Source organism: Periplaneta americana, chromosome 5, assembly GCF_040183065.1.
Source record: "Periplaneta americana isolate PAMFEO1 chromosome 5, P.americana_PAMFEO1_priV1, whole genome shotgun sequence".
NCBI lineage: Eukaryota > Metazoa > Arthropoda > Insecta > Blattodea > Blattidae > Periplaneta > Periplaneta americana.
The window spans coordinates 99,223,995-99,243,017 of record NC_091121.1 but is presented as its reverse complement, the minus strand read 5'-3'; the positions used below and the strand labels follow the sequence as shown (position 1 = coordinate 99,243,017).

Below are 19,023 nucleotides of genomic sequence, written 5' to 3'. Positions count from 1 at the left end.
GACACTTTAGCAACCAATGTACCCACACCTTGACTATAGAGTTCCTTGACATGGGCTACTGTGAATGTAAACGACGTCAATGTGCTGCGTTATATTCTCCTGTTAATAGTACAATCTAGTGACGGTGGAAAATGAAGTAGGATACATACCTCACAAGTTTTTCATGTCCCTCGGCGACGTTGAAGGCGTTAGCGTTACCATGTAAGTTCGAAAAAAACTGTTCACTATGGATTGAAAATGCACTGTGATGGCCTGAGTTCGTTTCGTAGGGAGAGACGAAAGAATACTGTACCTCTCATCACGAACCGGATTGTACACTAACGCAAAGGCGAACAAATCTCAACACGCCACCTCATTCCATCTGTACTCCGTTGCACTGCAACTTTACTTCATTATTAAGTTATCTCGTATCCTAAGCCTGCTTATATAGTGGAAGATTATATTGTAGAAGGATAAGCAATACAAAAGAAAATGTTTCACGTATTGTATTTATTTAAAACACAAAATATCTAAGTAATTGATCATTACAACAATTAGAATAGAAAATGTAATTACTTAATTTCAGATCGAAAGTTTTCCCGTAGGGTCAAATAGGACTAGTATGATAAAGTAAAAAGGCAGGCTAATTTTATACAAACATTTACTGTAAATGTACCAAAGGTTTAGTTTGAAAATCATTAAAACTGCAAATACGGAAGTACATTTTATGCTCTTTAAGGAGGAATATTGCTCAAAGTTTAAAAAAATCATTATCAGCCTCATAAAAGCATTAAAAGAAAAGGCAACACTGTCAAATTTGCAGTGCCTGGGAAAAGTGACATAAGTCAGTTTCCACAAACCTTTTTTGATAATTTATTGACAACTTACACTGGTTTATGTCGATTTGATTTTTTTTTTCTGTATGAATTATTGTAATGTGGAAACTGACTTATATCACTTTTCCCAGGCACTGCAGAAATAATCTTTATCAATCTCATAAATGTATTAAAAGAAAAGGCAGTATTGTTTCTTGAAAAAATCTTTCATGCGATACTCGGTTACTTTTGCTATTGCTCATCAATGAATAAAGTTATATTATATTAATTTTCTTTCTACTCAAAATAGTGTTAGCTTCATTTTTCCCTAAAGAAAAGCTGTGAATGTTGAGAAGCCAGTACGCCACAAGGTAGTAATTAGTGTGTTAATGAGAAGGGTTATTATGATGCATATTTTAGGGCTATTATGATGCGCTAGAAACGCTATTACAATATTACGTCTACAATGAAAGAAATTGACAGTGTTGATAAATTTTCTAATTTAAAGGTAATTTCTTACCTATTGAGAGGTATTACATAATTTTTCAGCTCTTGAGGGATGTTCGAAAAGACATGTTTGAACTTACAATACAGTATAAGTTAAAAAAAAATCACACTTTCCGAGTTATTTTTACTTATTTATTTAACAATTTCTGTGGTGTTTGGTCAGAACATAACCAAAAATATGACTTTTTAGCTGAAAGCGCAGCCCTATATAAAAACAGTTCTCTTTCGTGATATCTCATTTAATCTTATGTTATTTTCATTCACATTTGTATATAAACTAGAATTATGATTTGTATAGGAAAAGTGGAAATAAAAATGTTTGTATATCGAAACAAGTTTTTTTGGAGTCATAATTTTTCACCAAACACTACAGATTTTAACTGAATAGTCATACTTCTTACTGCTAAAATTTGACACAACTTTGAGAAATACATTCATTACTTAAAAATGCATTTTAATTTATTTTAGCGATACAAATTGTATCACAGTTCGATGTTATCCGGGCTAAAGGGCCGTGGTCTGTTGGAGCTGTTGCTACCATACGTTTCGTCTGCTACTCCGGCAGACATCGTCAGTGGCATGGCACACGAAAGCGCAAAGATCTCCTTAGCGTGCTGTGAATGACTGGGACTGTGGCTGGTTGCTTTACGGTATTGCTCCAACAGATCACGGCCCTCGAGCCCGGATAACATCGACCCCTATGACGCCGGCAGTGAAAGTCTACATTCCAAGATGTATCACAGTTGTCTCAATCTATTTACTTACACACAAAAAAGTTATCTGGACATACAGCAAGTTTCTATCATTGACGGCAAGGTATTAAAGTTTCTGTAAATGTTATGGGAAAAAGAGGTCATTCCCTCCAAGAAGAGAAGGAACTGGTTCCTCAGGAGGATATTGCAACTTTTATCAGGAGTATCCTTGAGAGGGTGAATGACGTAATTAATGCTAGTGGTGGCAATAGGCCTATACGCTTTAAAGGTGAGAAGAAAGTGTCAGTGAAGTGCAGTAAACAAATGTTAGAGTGGGTCATGAATGAGTTTTCGAAACAAAACATTGTAAACATTTTGTTACTTATGTTCTTCTTGCAAAAATTCAATTAAATTGTTACAAAAATAAACTTTTTTTTCATAAACAGAATTAAAAATTTGACTATGACTTAATACTGCACGATAAAACAATAAAGTAATATTCAGAAATATAAAATAATTCTTAATTTTCAAAGAAGTTGAAATGTTGCGCTTTTTGTGCCAGTCAGTGTATTTTGCGTGAAATACATAAAATAGTATAACGGTTCCAGCAGATCATTGGAAACAGAACACACGACGTTCCTGATTTAAATTAGCGTGAAAAGGTCTTACCTGTAGTATCTGTTACATTTTGCCTATGTCTAGACGGTTTTATAACATAATTTGTACATATAAAAATATTTTCGTTGTACTTAAACTTAATTTGTACTCTCATCGTCTACTTTCTCCCTTCAACGACGATATACTTGAGATAATTATTCTGTCTTTAATTCTATAAGGACGAACATTCATATGTAATGGATCCCTGATCAGCAAGGCTGAAGAATGTCGTTTAAGAATGAATATAGCAGCCTAAATATGAAGTCTCCACGGAAAGGGAGCAGATCTTCTCTTCTCTCATTTATGTCCGCTGAATTTGTGGAATAAAACGGCAATGCTTCAGCCTGAGAGATCTAATCGTATTCTATGCCATTCACATTACTTCTTTCTGCAAGTGAATAGACGTCGCAACTCACCGCAATATTCATTACTTGAGTGAAGCATGCAGTTAAAATTTCTTCGATGTCTAAAGTCTTGTTATATATGTAATCTCCTCTTCGCCTTCTTCCTCCTCCTTGTATTGACAAGCACTATTACAAACACAAATAAACACAAAGCACAAGTACCTTCTGAAGAGCTTCCTGTACGTTCTGCTAATGATATATAATGCTATGGGATTGAAGCAGGCATCAGCGAACAAGAGGTACTTGGCTATAATGAGTATGATCTGTGCTAAAGCAGTATCAGAACCTGAATCAGTCCAAAAGGTAATCAAACACCACAATTCATACGGAAAATAACAAAACACCATCATAATACCAAGACACATAACAACGGTTGCGCTCCTGTTTCTCACTTGTTCTAGAGGTTTATTTCTAAGTTCTCCAGGGACTTTAGCACTGTGCTTCAGGCGCCAAGCAGTCAAACAATTGAATAAACACATTAAAGTAGGCATCACAAGGCAGTAGAACATAAAATAAATAAGTGCCAATAACTTGTTAGGGTATTCATCGTTATACGTGGAACATATAAATCCATAAATTTCCCACAGAAGTGTAGGAATTGAAATAGACGCTGCAATTAGCCAAACGGTTAGTATATACAATGATGTAAAAATAACTGAGCTGCAACAGCTCAGCGGTTTTTGACGGAAGTAAGAAAGTGTGACACAACACCGTTGGACACTGAGAGCCAACAGTGATAACGCGCTGGCAGTTCTCAACAACACTCTTGTTGCAATGAAGTCTCTGCAGGTGTCGACAGGTAAGTGTGGCACATAGAAATTGATGTACTGAAAAGTGCCACCGATGCCGAGGTTCAAGATGTCGCAAACTGCGAGGTTGAAGATCATGATGTTGGATGCAGTCCGTATCTCTTCGTGACGCACGAATATGAGTACAAGTGTACAGTTCCATACCAAACCCACAGCGATGTACAGGAAGTAGACAGCGGGATCTAGGTACTCTTTCATAACTGTTATTACGTATGATTCCGATTCTTGCTGATAACTTGAATTTTTGGCATTAGTTTTGACTTCAGCAGTGGGATAATCTGGTAATACTCGGCAAGGCGATGCCCGCAGTGGTAAAAACGCCATGTTCATCTACACAAGAAAGAAAAATGTTATATAGTATCCATAGATAGTATTAAAATAATAATAATTTAGAAATCTTCTCACCATTCGTGAGCTGTCACAAGGCACAAAAAGTAGTTAACCATATAAATGTTTACAAGGACATTAAACCATTGATTTTATGTTGACAATGAAACTCCTACAAGTACATAGTTGCAAATACATTTTTATATTAGTTGAAATAAACCTAGTTTTAGAGAGAAAGGTAAGTGTTACAATAAAGTGAAGAATGCTAATGAACTTAGTTTCATTTCGAATATAGATGATACTTCAGGAGAGCAATCGATCCTTTCGATGCAGCTAAGGTTATAATCGGAATAATGGATGTAGGTATTCCAAGCCTCTTAAACACATATTTCATGAAGAGAGTAGCGGTACCTCTTGCTCCAACCAGTAGTCCGATTACTTCAAGCTCTTTTAGCCGGTACTTTTGGAGGTAATAGGGATTCTAGATATTCTTTTTTTCCTTATCCACTTCTGCTGGCTGTTCCTCATTCTTTTCGAAACGCACAGTGGGATCAATTATGAATCCAGATCTTGTAGATTCTTTGAAAGCTATTGTATCTATACGTGTACTGCCAGTGACGGAGAGACCATGTACTTCTTGAAACGTGTTGTAATCGGCATCTTTAAGGGTAATGGCTATAATTGAACGTACTTGGTGGTGTCTAGCGTTTCGCAGAGCTTCGCATTGCTGACAGGATCCCAGGACGTGTGCAAGAGTTTCAACCTCGTTGTGGCTATGCCTACCGGTTTATCCAGAGATCTTCCCGGCACAGCACGTACTGCAGCAACATTTCCAACCATTTTAATGCCATCGCGCCATTCGCTGTTGGAGAGTCCTTCGCGTTTACAGATCCATTTGTTGGCACCAGGATATCGTTTAAATAAAACAAGAAAGAAACAGAGCTCCCAGAAAAGTGCATAAATAATACTAGGCGTCAGTGGACGAGTGGTTATCACGCTTCTCACGGAGAGTGTTAAAAACGGCTGAAGAATTTTAAGATGCGATAACAATCTTTAGATGGTCTCCGTTCCATTGAAAATGGAACTATAAGGTGCATATTTAAAACACGTAAAAATATAATGAATAAAGCACATTTCAGACTAGTTGTTCCTCTACCCTACAATGGACTTCAGTTCATATTTGGATTAAGGGGCTGAAGCGCCACGGATTATTATTATTATTATTATTATTATTATTATTATTATTATTATTATTATTATTAGTGCAACTATTGCGATGCGAAATTATTATCACGCAGGGAAATGTAGCTACCGGCATTAGAATCTGGGTAGCGATTTTGAAGAAATGTTATAACATTTTATGACAATTATGTCTGTGAGAAACAAATAGGCTTAATTATTTAGATGAAAACTAGACTGTTGGACAAAAAAAGATAGACAGAAATACGAAGAGGCAGACATATAGACGGATGAATAGGCGGACTGAGGACAGACACATACAGAGTGGACCGTAAGTAATACCATTAAATTCAGGGAGTTATTCTTTGAGATATTTCAAATAAAAACTTCATAACACAATTTTGTTCTTTTCTGCTTCTTTTTCGAGATAAAAATTGCTTAATATGAAACATTTCATAGCGTTTGTGATTTAATTCCCAATACGCTCAGTCAATTCAAGTGAGCAGTGTGCTATGATAAGAAATGATTGAAATAATTTTAATTTCGTCCTTTAAATATGTAGAATTTTGATCTAAACAAATGTAACATTGTAAAATTCGTTTGCAGTACAAAAAGTTACATCTGTTGGGATAAAATTTCTGCACATTTAAAGGGCAAAACTAAAATTCTTTCAATAATTTATTCCATAATACACTGCTCTCTTAAGCTGATTGAGCATATTGGTAATCAAATCAGTGACTTTCCCAAAACATGCTATGAAATGTTTAATATAAAACAATATTTATCTCGAAAAGGGAACAAAAACGAGGAAAATTGTATTAAACATTTTGTTTGAAATATCTGAAAGAATAACTTCCTGATATTAATATAAATACTTGCGATTCAGTCCATATAGAGAGTCCCAGGTATCAATACTCCGTCCGCTTACTGAAGGTAGTGCAGAGCGCCTGTCCTGAGAAAGCTAAGCGGTACAGGGTGGAGTGGGACTGGTCTGCATAGGGAAGCGTGCACGGACCTCTCCATACGCCGGCGTACGACTTCTTGCCGCTATACAACAGATTTTGTTAGGTAGAGACTAGAGCGAAACCGGTCTGCATGGGAACTCTATAGAACTCGATATACTCATATGCACACAAGCACGCACGAAGGATATTAATATACTAATAAATTATATTATATATTATATTATATATATTAATATGTACTAACCATAAGACTAACGCTTTGCTTTAATATATCTTACAAGGGAAACATATCGACGAAATAAAATTTAATTTTTATAACATTTTATTTAATACTAACAAAATTATTTCTGACAAATTCATAATGCACGACTTACCAAACATAGAAGCAGCGTCAGCATGTTGTAAATCTACTAGACGCGAAGAGTACTTCACCACTGTGCAAGGCACAGACATTCTCAGAAAACATATGATAAGATAATTTTAAGCAAGCAGGTTTTCAAAGAAACTACCATTGTTCGTAACACTCACGCCAACAGTAACTACAACACTGCACTCGTCAAATTTAAACCGCCTGTTAGGCTATTCATCAGTGACAGAATAATAACAGCGCTGTTGATAACATGTTAAAATGCATTACAATTTTCCTTAGTAATTTCTCACGAATAATTACTAAAATTTAATTGCTGAACTAGAATTAATATAATAAAGGATACTATGAGATTGAATATGCATATTCAATGGATGTCACCTCATAATGAAATTTAAGGATATAATTTCGAAGGTAATATCCATTCTTAGACCAAAAGTGGCAGAAACATTTAACAGGAATAGGAAATATTTGTAAATAAATTTAAACAGTAAGGAAAAGAATAAGTTAAGAGAAAAGTGTACAGTCAGACGTTACTGGTACAATGCAACAGAACCTGAAAGATTCATAAATACAATCACAACCAGAACAGATTCAATACCGGATACTTCACGTCAAAGAAACTAATAATAATGGACTAAAACTTTTGCTTTTCTGTTCTAATGCTATAGAGAAGAAGAAGCAACCACACAGAGGCTGTTACTAAGTGCTCAAGAGCTTAAATATAATGGAAAATTAGACTGGGACAGTATATTAACTCTTCTTGATTAAAATTACAATAGATAAGTTATAACAACTTTCTTGACAAGTTTCATGTCCTTTATATGAAATATTTGCAATCATTCTCATTATTACGTTGCCGGGAGGAAAAAGGTCTTAAGTAAAATGTTTATACTTTTCAGGAAAGTAGTAGAAAGATTGAAATTGGTGTCAAATATAGAGTTTTTTAATTAAGAGGGTTTTCCTGGATATTATTTGTTTATATCTCTTCTAAAATAGGTAATGTTGCTCATTTAACATTTTTCTTGATTATTTCCAAAAATAGCCGCATTTGAGCCAATTTAAGACTAGAAGCCAAACTGAATAGAAGGGACTATTTAAACATATGACCTTTTTCACGTCAAAATAAATGGGAAAGGTAAATTATTAGGAATGCAAAATGGGCCTTAAACAATATAGGACTGTTTACCTGGTGCTTGAAATTTTAAAAGGAAAGACATCAGTATGTGATAAAATAGATCAAATACAAGTTAGACCTTTTTAATAGGGAAGCATGGAAAGTAAACATGTGATGTTTGTAAGGAATAAAGTATTAAATATTCTTAAGTCCTCTATTCTGTGTGTGTCCGATTCAAAAAGTACTTAGGACATTTGGTAACGCTCTATAAATCTAGTTAGACTCTTATTTGACTTTAGCCGCTTTACCATATTGTAGAGAGTTGTTTCCGCCCGCAGAATAGCCTATATAAAAATCTCATTTTCACAAAAAGTTGACTTAAGACCTTTTTCCTCCCGACCACAGCTTTTTAGATTCATTAAATTATTATTATTATTATTATTATTATTATTATTATTATTATTATTATTAAATTGCACAGGATATGTAATCCTCTTAAGCCTTGGTTTTTCTGAACCGACGCATACGAGTGCGAGGCCCGCCTCCCACAAATCCGGACTGCACGAGAGACAGTGAGTGGTTTCTATACCTGTGATGTGTGCAGACCTCGCACCTCGCCGCTATAGAAATCACTCACTAGCTCTCCTGTAGTTCAGATTTGTGCAAGGCGAGCCTCACACCTCAAATGCGTAAGTTTAGAAAAACTAAAACTTTACCAAGTTTGTCCAGACTGTTACATAACACTAGAATCGAGAAACGAGCCTCTGTTATCATGCCTCTGGAAGGGAGAACAAACATTATTTTCCACTGCGAATGGAAGCTGGCCCTGTTTTATTAATAAATAGGAATATTATTACTTAAGACATGCCGCGAACACCACAGTTTATTTGTTAATCGTGGATCTTGCAGATCAAGCGGAAAGAGATAGTAACAAATTGCGTGCATTTACATAATAATAAAGAAAACAAGCTGAAAATTACACTATTCTACTGTATTTTTAAATGAAACATTATAAATTACGGCTGAATATGCTATCCAATGAACAGAAAATTTATACTTTTTCCTTTTTCTTACTAAATAATAATAATAATAATAATAATAATAATAATAATAATAATAATAATATATTTATTTTATTTATTATTAATATGTGTGCTAAACAATAGCCAGAGGCCAATTATAGTTCAGCACAATACACAAACAGAAGATACAAAGGTGCAAAATTAAATAAATAATATCTTAAATAAAAAAAAAACATAGACAAATAAAATTGAGAATAAGGACAGTGAATACTAATAATCAAAACGAAACTATGCTTTAAAAGGATCTAAATTTTCCCATGCAAACTGGCATATTTTATTCATCTACAGACTGGAGAAAGTGATTTTGAATTTCTGTTGTAAAAATGTTTTTGAAATCTTAAACCCTTTTTAGGAATACGATGGCTGATACTGTTTACGATACAGTCACAATCAATATCACCCTTGATAACTTTGCAAAAAAAATTATAATAAGGATTTTGACGTCTGGAATAATAACAATAATAATAATAATAATAATAATAATAATAATAATAATAATAATAATAATGACTTTATTTAACCCGGGGGAGTTCAGGGCGCAAGACTTTCCCTTACACTAAACCAGGAGTAAAATTTGCTTACATAGTTAAAGATATAACTGTTCACAATAAAAATAAATTGAATTCACTTGAATACATAATGGTATTAAGTTACAAGCAAATACTATTCACATAATAAACTCAGAATCCGACAATTGAATAAAATGTACATAATAATAAAAAAAAACACAGTGGAATACTTAATGGTATTAAGTTGTAAGTAAGTACAATTTGCATAATAAAATTATAAACAGACATTTGAATAAAGTGTACAATAAAAATTAACACGTGGAATATATATTAAAATTAAATTAGACGCTGATATTATTATCTATTCCATTTTGCACTGACATATATGCGACGGCATGTCAGAAGCTTGACAGTTTATATTTATTGACGATGACGAAAAGTAGGAAGTTGAAGACCATGAGTAGTCCAATATTACTTTACCTAGTATCGTCACATTTCTCTAATGTAGAATTTCAAGGTCAGAATTCTGTTATCTTGTACAAGGGAAATAGATATATAAATCATGCTCACCAATAAAGCACAGGTTAGGTACGTTCTTTCACAAGTTAAAATGAATATCAGTGGCGAAGCTCTTGAGAGATTTTTGAGGCTTATCCTACCCAAAAAAATCGAGTTATTATACCTAGTAGCAGTATAAGTTCGTAATAACGATGTATCGTAACACTTGGCTTCACTCCGATCCTTCTATGTATTAAATTCACTGTTGACAGTCATTCTAGCATGTTGAGTTCTGAACTAGAGACTCCTGGCATAAGCCTCCTCATAGGGTGCGGCACTAGCAAACTTGTGGGAAGGCTGGGGAGGGGAGGCGGTATCGAGTCGCTACTACAGCTCCGTACAAAAGATGGCTAGCCTCAATACGTACATAACACGCAGCGCTATACTGGCCTTCAGTAAATGCGCTGCATTGTTGAGTGTTAGTTTAATCAAAAGTGCATGCGTGTGTTATATACTAATTTTGTGTAAAATTATTCATACTGAAAGAAATTATTTGTTTCATTAAAAGAGAAAACGTTTTTAAGTTGGACGCATGAAACAAAATGTGTTTTCAAAGATAGGAGATCGACAACACATTTGCATATGCAAATAGCGAATGGAGGAAAATAAAACAGAAAATTTCAATTCTCATGATATGAAAAATCTCTGGATAACAGCGTACTCTGAGAAAAATAAGTTATATCATTATACTTGTATTCTGTTTGGGGTGAAAATGAGTGTCATCATCTTCTTATGGGGTGTGTGTCACAAAAAATGTTTGATAGGAAATCCTAGAAACATCAGAGTTAAAGAAAACATCTTCAGAATGAAGACAGTGTTGTCTTGTTTGGTCGTGGAAGAATTGAACATACAATTTCTGAAGGAGCAATGCTTCTAGCCAACAAACATAATGAAATTGTGTACAAAATACATTTGTAATTGAGAGACTTATCGAAGTTGTTTGCTTCTTAGGTAAGTAAGAGCTTAAAGATAAAGGATCCGACAACAAAGGTAATTATCTTTAATTTTTGTTGTCACTTCTTTTCACACAAGAACAGTTTATATGTGATCATTTGCGGTGCACTTCTGGTTTTAAAGTTACGTCAAGAGCAAATGACTGTACAAACGGAAACGCGTTTTGGAGATATGAAAAGATAAAATGTGTTGAATTGCTAGATCAAAATAGTTATGTGGGATATAAACTAAATTTCTCTGTTATGAAATTAAATAACCTTCTGTCCACATATCCCTTTTTCAATAAAGAACGATTAGGAAATGAATTACAGAATATTTACGTAGATGAAGAAAAGCATTTACTCCCTGCAGACTTCCTGAAATGCATAACTAGCAATAGTCTTCAAACCATCTATGAAGAGGTAACACGACTTATCTATACTCTGTACCATAATATCAGACAGGAGATGTATACATTGCCAGTAGAGGAGGGAAATATAATTGCTATTCAACGAACTGCAGAGGTCTCATTCCGCGTTTGTCTTGAAGTTGAGCGGGTGCAGAACGCTTCAGACCGTCCTACTTCAAGTTAACCGTGGAATGAGACCTCTGCAATTGGTTCAATAGCAATTATAGTTTTCTCCTCCTCTGCCGGCAATATTTACATCGCTTGTTAGACATTGTGGAACGAAGTATGGTTGGCCTTGTTATTCGCCGTTGCTACACCTTCCTTCGAAAGCAGTATGAGCACAGTTTATATCTACGTCTATTTCGATGCACTAGGTACTATCCTACTGGAAGCCTTTCTACTTACAAGCGTTCTGCGACACGCGAGTTGCATTTCGTCTCTCCGTAAGTTAAAATCATGTCCAGACATTCCGAATTAGAAAATCTCGGCATTGCGACACACTAAGTTGAATGGCAATACAAGATTCACTTAAGTTTGAAAGACTCGAAACATCTATTTCCACTGCATATTCATGTAATACTGGGACAAGACGACCTGGCTACCAGTTGTCGAAAGCAAGTAAAGAACAGCTGATCAGTGTTGCCACGTATAGTCATGTTAGGAAACAAATTTGCATTAGCTTTTATTTAATATACACGAAAACCGTCAATTCTATCGAAATACGACAAAGGAAAAAATATATATATTGTATATCCTATGCATATTAATTATCCACAACGACGGCGTTAAAATTTTCGAAAAAAAAAAAAACAACAAAAAGAAACATTTTTTTAAACTATAAACTTCTCATCGATATGATATTAGACTTTGTTTTCTAGGGCCTATTTAATATAATCAATTATCTGCAGGCTTATTTTACTTCTACCCTATATAAGCACTTTAAGAAGTCCTCTAAATATCTAGTGTTCTTAAGCTGATTTCTAGTGAAGTCACAACTGACAGGTCAACATAGTTTATAAGAATGAGAACAATACTGATTTAACACTGTGTTTTAAATTTCATTCATTGCATGCATGTGACAAACACGATAAATGAAATGAAAACCGAAATGTTTTATAAATGCTTCTCTCTCCAAGAACCTCCATGTCAATCTCTCTTATAAAGAAAGTCTCTGTCATTTAAGGATTACAATAACCTTGTTAAGAATTTTGCCACTGTAATGTTTTGTAGTCATTGCAAGCACATGCTGCCATTCTTTGATTATGAAAGTCACAAGGAACGGCCCTAATAGTGCCACTTAGAAAATGTCGCACAAATTAAAAGTCTTAATATGTTTAATATAAATGTACCATATATAGATGAGTGAATGGCGTAAATTAATAACTATTTTTAAATAATATTCGTGATAAAATTAAATAAATGCACTTAACTTACATTTTCCATTCAGTTACCTTCATATCAGTTAATACAAACAACTATTTACCGGTGCAAAACTTTATCTATAGTAATGTCTCAAGAGGTCTGAGTTTTGCCGATAAATCCACGCTCGCTTCGCTTCGCTCGTGGATTTATTTGGAAAATCTCAGACCTCGAGTGACATTTATCAGAACTATTTCGTGAATAAAATAAAGATATAAATAATATATCCAAAAAATTCGCTCACAAAATGTTAATAATTGTATGTTTATGAATACTTAACCTATTCAGACGTTGTGAAGTCGAAATAGATGAATAACGATTACTGCAATAGAGAAATTGAATGTTATTGAGTAATGATAATTGAGAAAAGCAAAATACAAAAAATGTTAATTACATGTACTGCGCTTTTCTCTTATTATAGCAGAAATACGTGTTCATTATCTGCTGAAATCATTATTTAATTTAAATATTTTATAGCATAATTACAAATAACCTGATTAATACATTAATGAAATAAGCAACTGTTAGTGAATGAGTATCATTTTCTTCAGAAACAATGGACATGGAATTAGAAGATGAAGATGTAGATGTGGAAGTAGGATTTCGCACTTTATTTAGTACAATGGATTCATGCTGATCGATTTACGTGGAAACAGCTGACGACACTGACTAAACAAAACAACGACCATGCGATAAATTGATAGTGATAAATCGAGCTATAGAAATTATCGCGATGTATGACTATGATAGGTTGGAATTCAAAATTTCATTACACTTCATTGGCCGAAAATGGAATAACGTCAAATAAACGAAATAGTCACTATAATTACTCTAATTGAGACTTTTTATAATGGACTTTCAAATGAGATTCATCTACATTTAAAGTGCACTTAATTTCATTTACTTGAAATGCGGACGTAGAATTTAAACAGTCTCCATCAATTCTGTTCCTTTTCCTTGTCTTAATATGACTTATACTGTATATTTGAAATAAAATCAGCAATCTCCAAAATCTACCACAGCAAAGTCAACAATCTCCAACTGTTTGTTGCAAAGAAAGCAAACTCCAATTTAAATATCTAAATATCAACAAAACCATGCATTATAGAAAAGTATTACCTTAGATTTAAATTCAAGAGACTCTAACCTTGTTTGTTAAACACTTGTCTAATCATATAATGGTTGTAATATACCGAAATATTTTTTTTTTGTTTTTTTTTTTCTCGAAATAATTTTCTTTTATGGAGATTACTGACAATGCTATGACACCCCTCAAATATTCTTTCTGCTTCCGCAGTCAAATGAGGAAAAAGGTAAAAGTTTAGCAACAGTCACAATATATGTTAAATACATACAAATCTGGCTTTCAGGTAGTAGGTTCCTGTAAAGTAGGTTTGAATAATTTCAAGGAAAAATTGTTCCGGGGCCGGGTATCGATCCCGAGACCCTTCGCTTAGCGCGCGAACGCTCTTCCGACTGAGCTACCCCAGGAATTATACACGACACCGTCACAATGTTTCCTTTGCATCCACACAACTTACATGAGCTGACAAGACGCCAGAACTCAGCTGTGAGTGCACACAAATACTGTGTGACTTTAATTGTGGCTTTCTGTTAACGTACCTCCAGTAACGAATGTATTATACAAATCTGGCTTTCAGGTAGTAGCTCCCTGTAAAGCAGGTTTGAATAATTTCAAGGAAAAATTGTTCCGGGACCTGGTATCGATCCCGGGATCCTTCGCTTAGCGCGCGAACGCTCTATCGACTGAGCTAACCCAGGAACTATACACGACACCGTCACAATTTTTCCTTTGTATCCACACAACTCACATGAGCTGACAAGACGCCAGAACTCAACTGTGAGTGCACACAAATACTGTCCCGAGATCGGGATCGATACCCGGCCCCGGAACAATTTTTCCTTGAAATTATTCAAACCTGCTTTACAGGGAGCTACTACCTGAAAGCCAGATTTGTATAATACATTCGTTACTGGAGGTACGTTAACAGAAAGCCACAATTAAAGTCACACAGTATTTGTGTGCACTCACAGTTGAGTTCTGGCGTCTTGTCAGCTCATGTAAGTTGTGTGGATACAAAGGAAAAATTGTGACGGTGTCGTGTATAGTTCCTGGGTTAGCTCAGTCGGTAGAGCGTTCGCGCGCTAAGCGAAGGGTCCCGGGATCGATACCCGGCCCCGGAACAATTTTTCCTTGAAATTATGTCAAATACAATTCATCTTGGAAGTCTTTCATTAATGAATTTTCATTCTACATACTAATTCCATTCCTGACAGAAATTTCATAAGGAAATTTTATTCTCCATTCTACTGCCAAAGCATTTAAATCGAAGACTCCTATTCGGAATGCAATCTTAGATAGGCCTACTTCTTTCATTTCTCCTCGACCTTCATAGATCAGTGAAATTTGAAACTATATACTTCGTTTCCTTCAATACTTCAATATTGATATGCAATCGATTTTTCATTTCTTCAGTACTTATGTGATAGAAGTAAAAGAATTTGATTTTTATTCGTTGTATTTCAGTTTTACATTCTTCAGACAGATTTTGAAGAAGATTCTCACATTCTGGTATCAAGTACACCGATTCCAATGGAAGATAGTTGGATGGTTGAAGTTTACTTATGTTGAGTAATTCTGAAAGTTCAAGATATTCTGTTCACGCTTTTTCAGCACCGTTTATAGTACCCTGCTAATTTCGATGGTATTCCGGTAAAGGGGATTAAGTCATTTTTTTTACAAATTTAGTTTTGTTCCCCAGGTGAATACACAAGTTAAATTCTACAAGTTTGAGTGCAAAACACAATAAAATACTAGTATTTGATGTGTTTTATTTGTGTAGAAAATTTTTTGAATTAAGGCTGGTTCACAAACCGGGAACGGAAACGACAACAAAAACGAGAACGGAAATATTGTTAAAATAAATGTATTTAAATATGAGCATTCACAATTAACTATTGTGAATACTCACATTTAAATACATATATTTTAACATCATTTCCGTTCTCGTTCTCGTTATCGTTTCCGTTCCCAGTTTATTGTGAATCAGCCTTTAAGGATTCTAAGTTTAATCTTAATTTATATCAAAACTCATTTTTATGACTTATCTCCCTTTACCCAAACACCATCGATTTATGAATCAGTATTTTCCTTGACTGGAAAATGCACTGAAGATATTAAAGAATAACAGAAAAAGGGTACATTTTTATATCACTATTCCTTAATCCCCGAAGAACCATATCAACAAACTTAAGTTTAACTTCTAGGACAGCAAGTTGGAAAATGTTTGTTAAGACTGCCCAGTGTCCAAGAGACAAATAATACAGGGTTGCATGACAAGGCATTGCCTGTTTGGCTACTTCAGTAATTTACGTTGTTCAACGTGGAAGAATTCCTGAAATTCTTGCATGGTGTTACAGGTTATAGGACTTCCTGGTATATTATATAAATAGCAACTGCTCTCATTAATTCCTTATAGAATCGGGGAAGTTTTCCACATGCTTCACTGGCTACTAAGATTGAAGAGTGACACACACATCTTATTAAAATCACACTAGGCACTACATCCGTTAAGTCGTATAACGAAAGAGCTTTTGTTTTCACATTTTATTTCCTACCATTACTAATGCATTATCACATGCTATAACTATAGTACTTGTAAAAGGAATGTCTACTTTACTCATCAAGAGAAGTGAATACTTGTTCTGCAGAACAATTTTTGTACCTAAGTGAATTAGTTTAAGCAATTCGGTTCTAACTTAACCACTAGTAGGTTACACATACTTCACTAATACACACAAATTCTTTTTATCCGAAATGTCAGTGCTGTCATTGACGATAATTAAAATTTTTACATTTTTCAGGACTTCAATGTTTTTCTCAGTTTCCATTTAGGAAAAAAATGTTTTTGTTTACAATATCTGTACCATGAAAGTGAAAATAATGTTTGTAATATTACAAGACAAAGGTGTAACGATATAGAAAATTTCACTACAAAATTACAGGAAAGTTAAAACTGTATGGAGGCAAGAAACATACATAATGATTTGTGATAGGCATGCTAGAATTGGTTTTGCATGGATTAGGTTGTGAGTGTGGAAATTGAGAGGTTTTAGGGCTAATATAGAAAATGACAGATGTATATTATGTGCGAAATAGAAACTACTATATAAAGCATATTATTGTTAACATGTGTCAAGATGATTGGAGTGAACGCAGTTTTTGAAAAGGGAGTGGCTAAATTTTAGTAATGAAATTGTATTAGCAAAAATAACAAGAATTACGAATGAACAGATAATAAAATCCTTAGTAACATACTTTTGGAAAGTAAGAGAAAAACGACTGAGGGAAATAAATACGTTAAAAGGGATGTAAAATAAATTTTAAAATGTATGTGTGCATATAATGCAAGCATGTATGTATGTATTTTATTTTATTGGGTTATTTTACGACGCTGTATCAACATCTAGGTTATTTAGCGTCTGAATGATATGAAGGTGATAATGCCGGTGAAATGAGTCCGGGGTCCAGCACCGTATTGGGTTGAGGGAAAACCCCGGGAAAAACCTCAACCAGATAACTTGCCCCGACCGGGATTCGAACCCGGGCCACCTGGTTTCGCAGCCAGACCCGCTGACCGTTACTCCACAGGTGTGGACTGTATGTATGTATGTATGTATGTATGTATGTATGTATGTATGTATGTATGTATGTATGTATGTATGTATGTATGTATGTATGTATGTATGTATGCATGTATGTTGAATAGTGAGTGACAACTATATGATCGGAAGTCAATGCTGTCATTCAACATTGTAACCCATTGAAACCAATAAAATAAATAAATAAATAAATAAATAAATAAATAAATAAATAAATAAATAAATATCTGTACATGTTATACTGCACTCTAAGGATGTACTGGTATATACAGGAATTTGAGACTAGAAATGCTTCTTTGATAACTGAAGGGTACAAGAAAAGAACGAGCTGAATCCACTTTAGCAAAGTGTTCAGGAGAGCAATTTAAAATCTGTCTTCTGCATATACTTTCCATTGTATGCCAAATCTAAAATCTGTCACAGCACTTAGAATACTCACCTTATCACATGTTTCATTCATAGGATTACTCACAAAAAATGGGCTCAATAAAATATCAATAATAACTTTAGAGTTCACCACAACAAAAGATCACAAATTTTGTGTTACACAGACCTCACAAGGAACTTATGTTTCCTTCATCACACGATTTAATCGATTGGATTAATCGATTAAAACTCATTTGATCGGTTGATGGAGTTTTAAAATTAATCAAGTAGTCGGTTCCATTACTCGACTACATTTATAGCTCTAAACTACAGTATAAAACGTTTGTTATGAAAATAACTTCGTAATGCCAACTTAAAAATAATATTTGTATATTTATTGTTGCTTTGTTTACATATTCATGTAATATTTATTTATTTGTGTGTATATTTGTTGATTTATTTTTTATTATTTTATCTATTTATTTTAAATTAGCGACTGTCTACGGCAGTGATTCCCAACCAGGGGGACGAGACCTCCAGAGTGACAAAAAAGCAGTTAGGGAGGGGGAAAACATAATAATAATAATAATAATAATAATAATAATAATAATAATAATAATAATATACCCCTGATTGAGGTTCTGGCTGATATGTACATCTATTAACAGGCAGCACATCTCACTTGACGATATGTGCCAGAGGAAGAACAATTGTTTGTAAGCATCTGAAGGAACTGGCCATCCTACCCCATTATCTCCTGACCTAGTTGCATGCTTTATTGGTGCTACTTATGAGGTTGAAACCTGTCTTCCGACAGTTGACTAAACTACAATAATAATAATAATAATAATAATAATAATAATAATAATAATAATAATAATAATAATAATAATAATAATAATAATAATAATAATAATAATAATAATAATTTAATATAGCTTAATATTGTGTAATTATTTGTAATTATGTTTAAAAATTTTAAACACTTAAAAATTGCTCCACACTTTCATTCAGTAGCAATATCCTAACGACAATCTTCATCCATTTTGATGGTTGCAATATTTTAAAAATAAACCAAATCTATATTTTACATCCTAAACCTTACGTCAAAGAGGCCGCACTCAAGTAATGTGATGAAAAGAGCGACGTTGTCATCCAAAAGGTTGAGAAACATTGGTCTACGAGACACCTGTTGACATGTCGTGGAACATAACTGTTCCGAGAAACAAAATTAAAAACGCTGCAT

The 19,023-nt window shown here is 34.0% G+C and overlaps 2 protein-coding genes across 4 annotated transcripts in view; both read right to left on the bottom strand.

Moving 5' to 3' along the window:
- LOC138700043 (neuropeptide CCHamide-1 receptor-like) overlaps window positions 1-19,023 on the bottom strand; it is a 172,226-nt gene that overhangs the window by 127,299 nt on the left and 25,904 nt on the right. The gene's annotated exons all lie outside the window — the stretch shown is intronic.
- Window positions 471-8,829, bottom strand: LOC138700045 (neuromedin-B receptor-like). Its single transcript, XM_069826337.1, has 2 exons — window positions 6,709-8,829; window positions 471-4,193 (listed from the first exon to the last, which is right to left on the bottom strand). The coding sequence occupies exons 1-2, from the start codon at window positions 6,730-6,732 to the stop codon at window positions 3,117-3,119; spliced, it is 1,101 nt and encodes a 366-aa protein (XP_069682438.1). The 5' UTR covers window positions 6,733-8,829; the 3' UTR covers window positions 471-3,116.

Coding starts and splice junctions, on each gene's coding strand:
- LOC138700045 (XM_069826337.1), bottom strand. CDS start 6,732: ATGCTGACGCTGCTTCTATGTTTG. Junction 4,194..6,708: donor TGACGCTGCTTCTATGTTTG/GTAAGTCGTGCA, acceptor TTTCTTGTGTAG/ATGAACATGGCGTTTTTACC.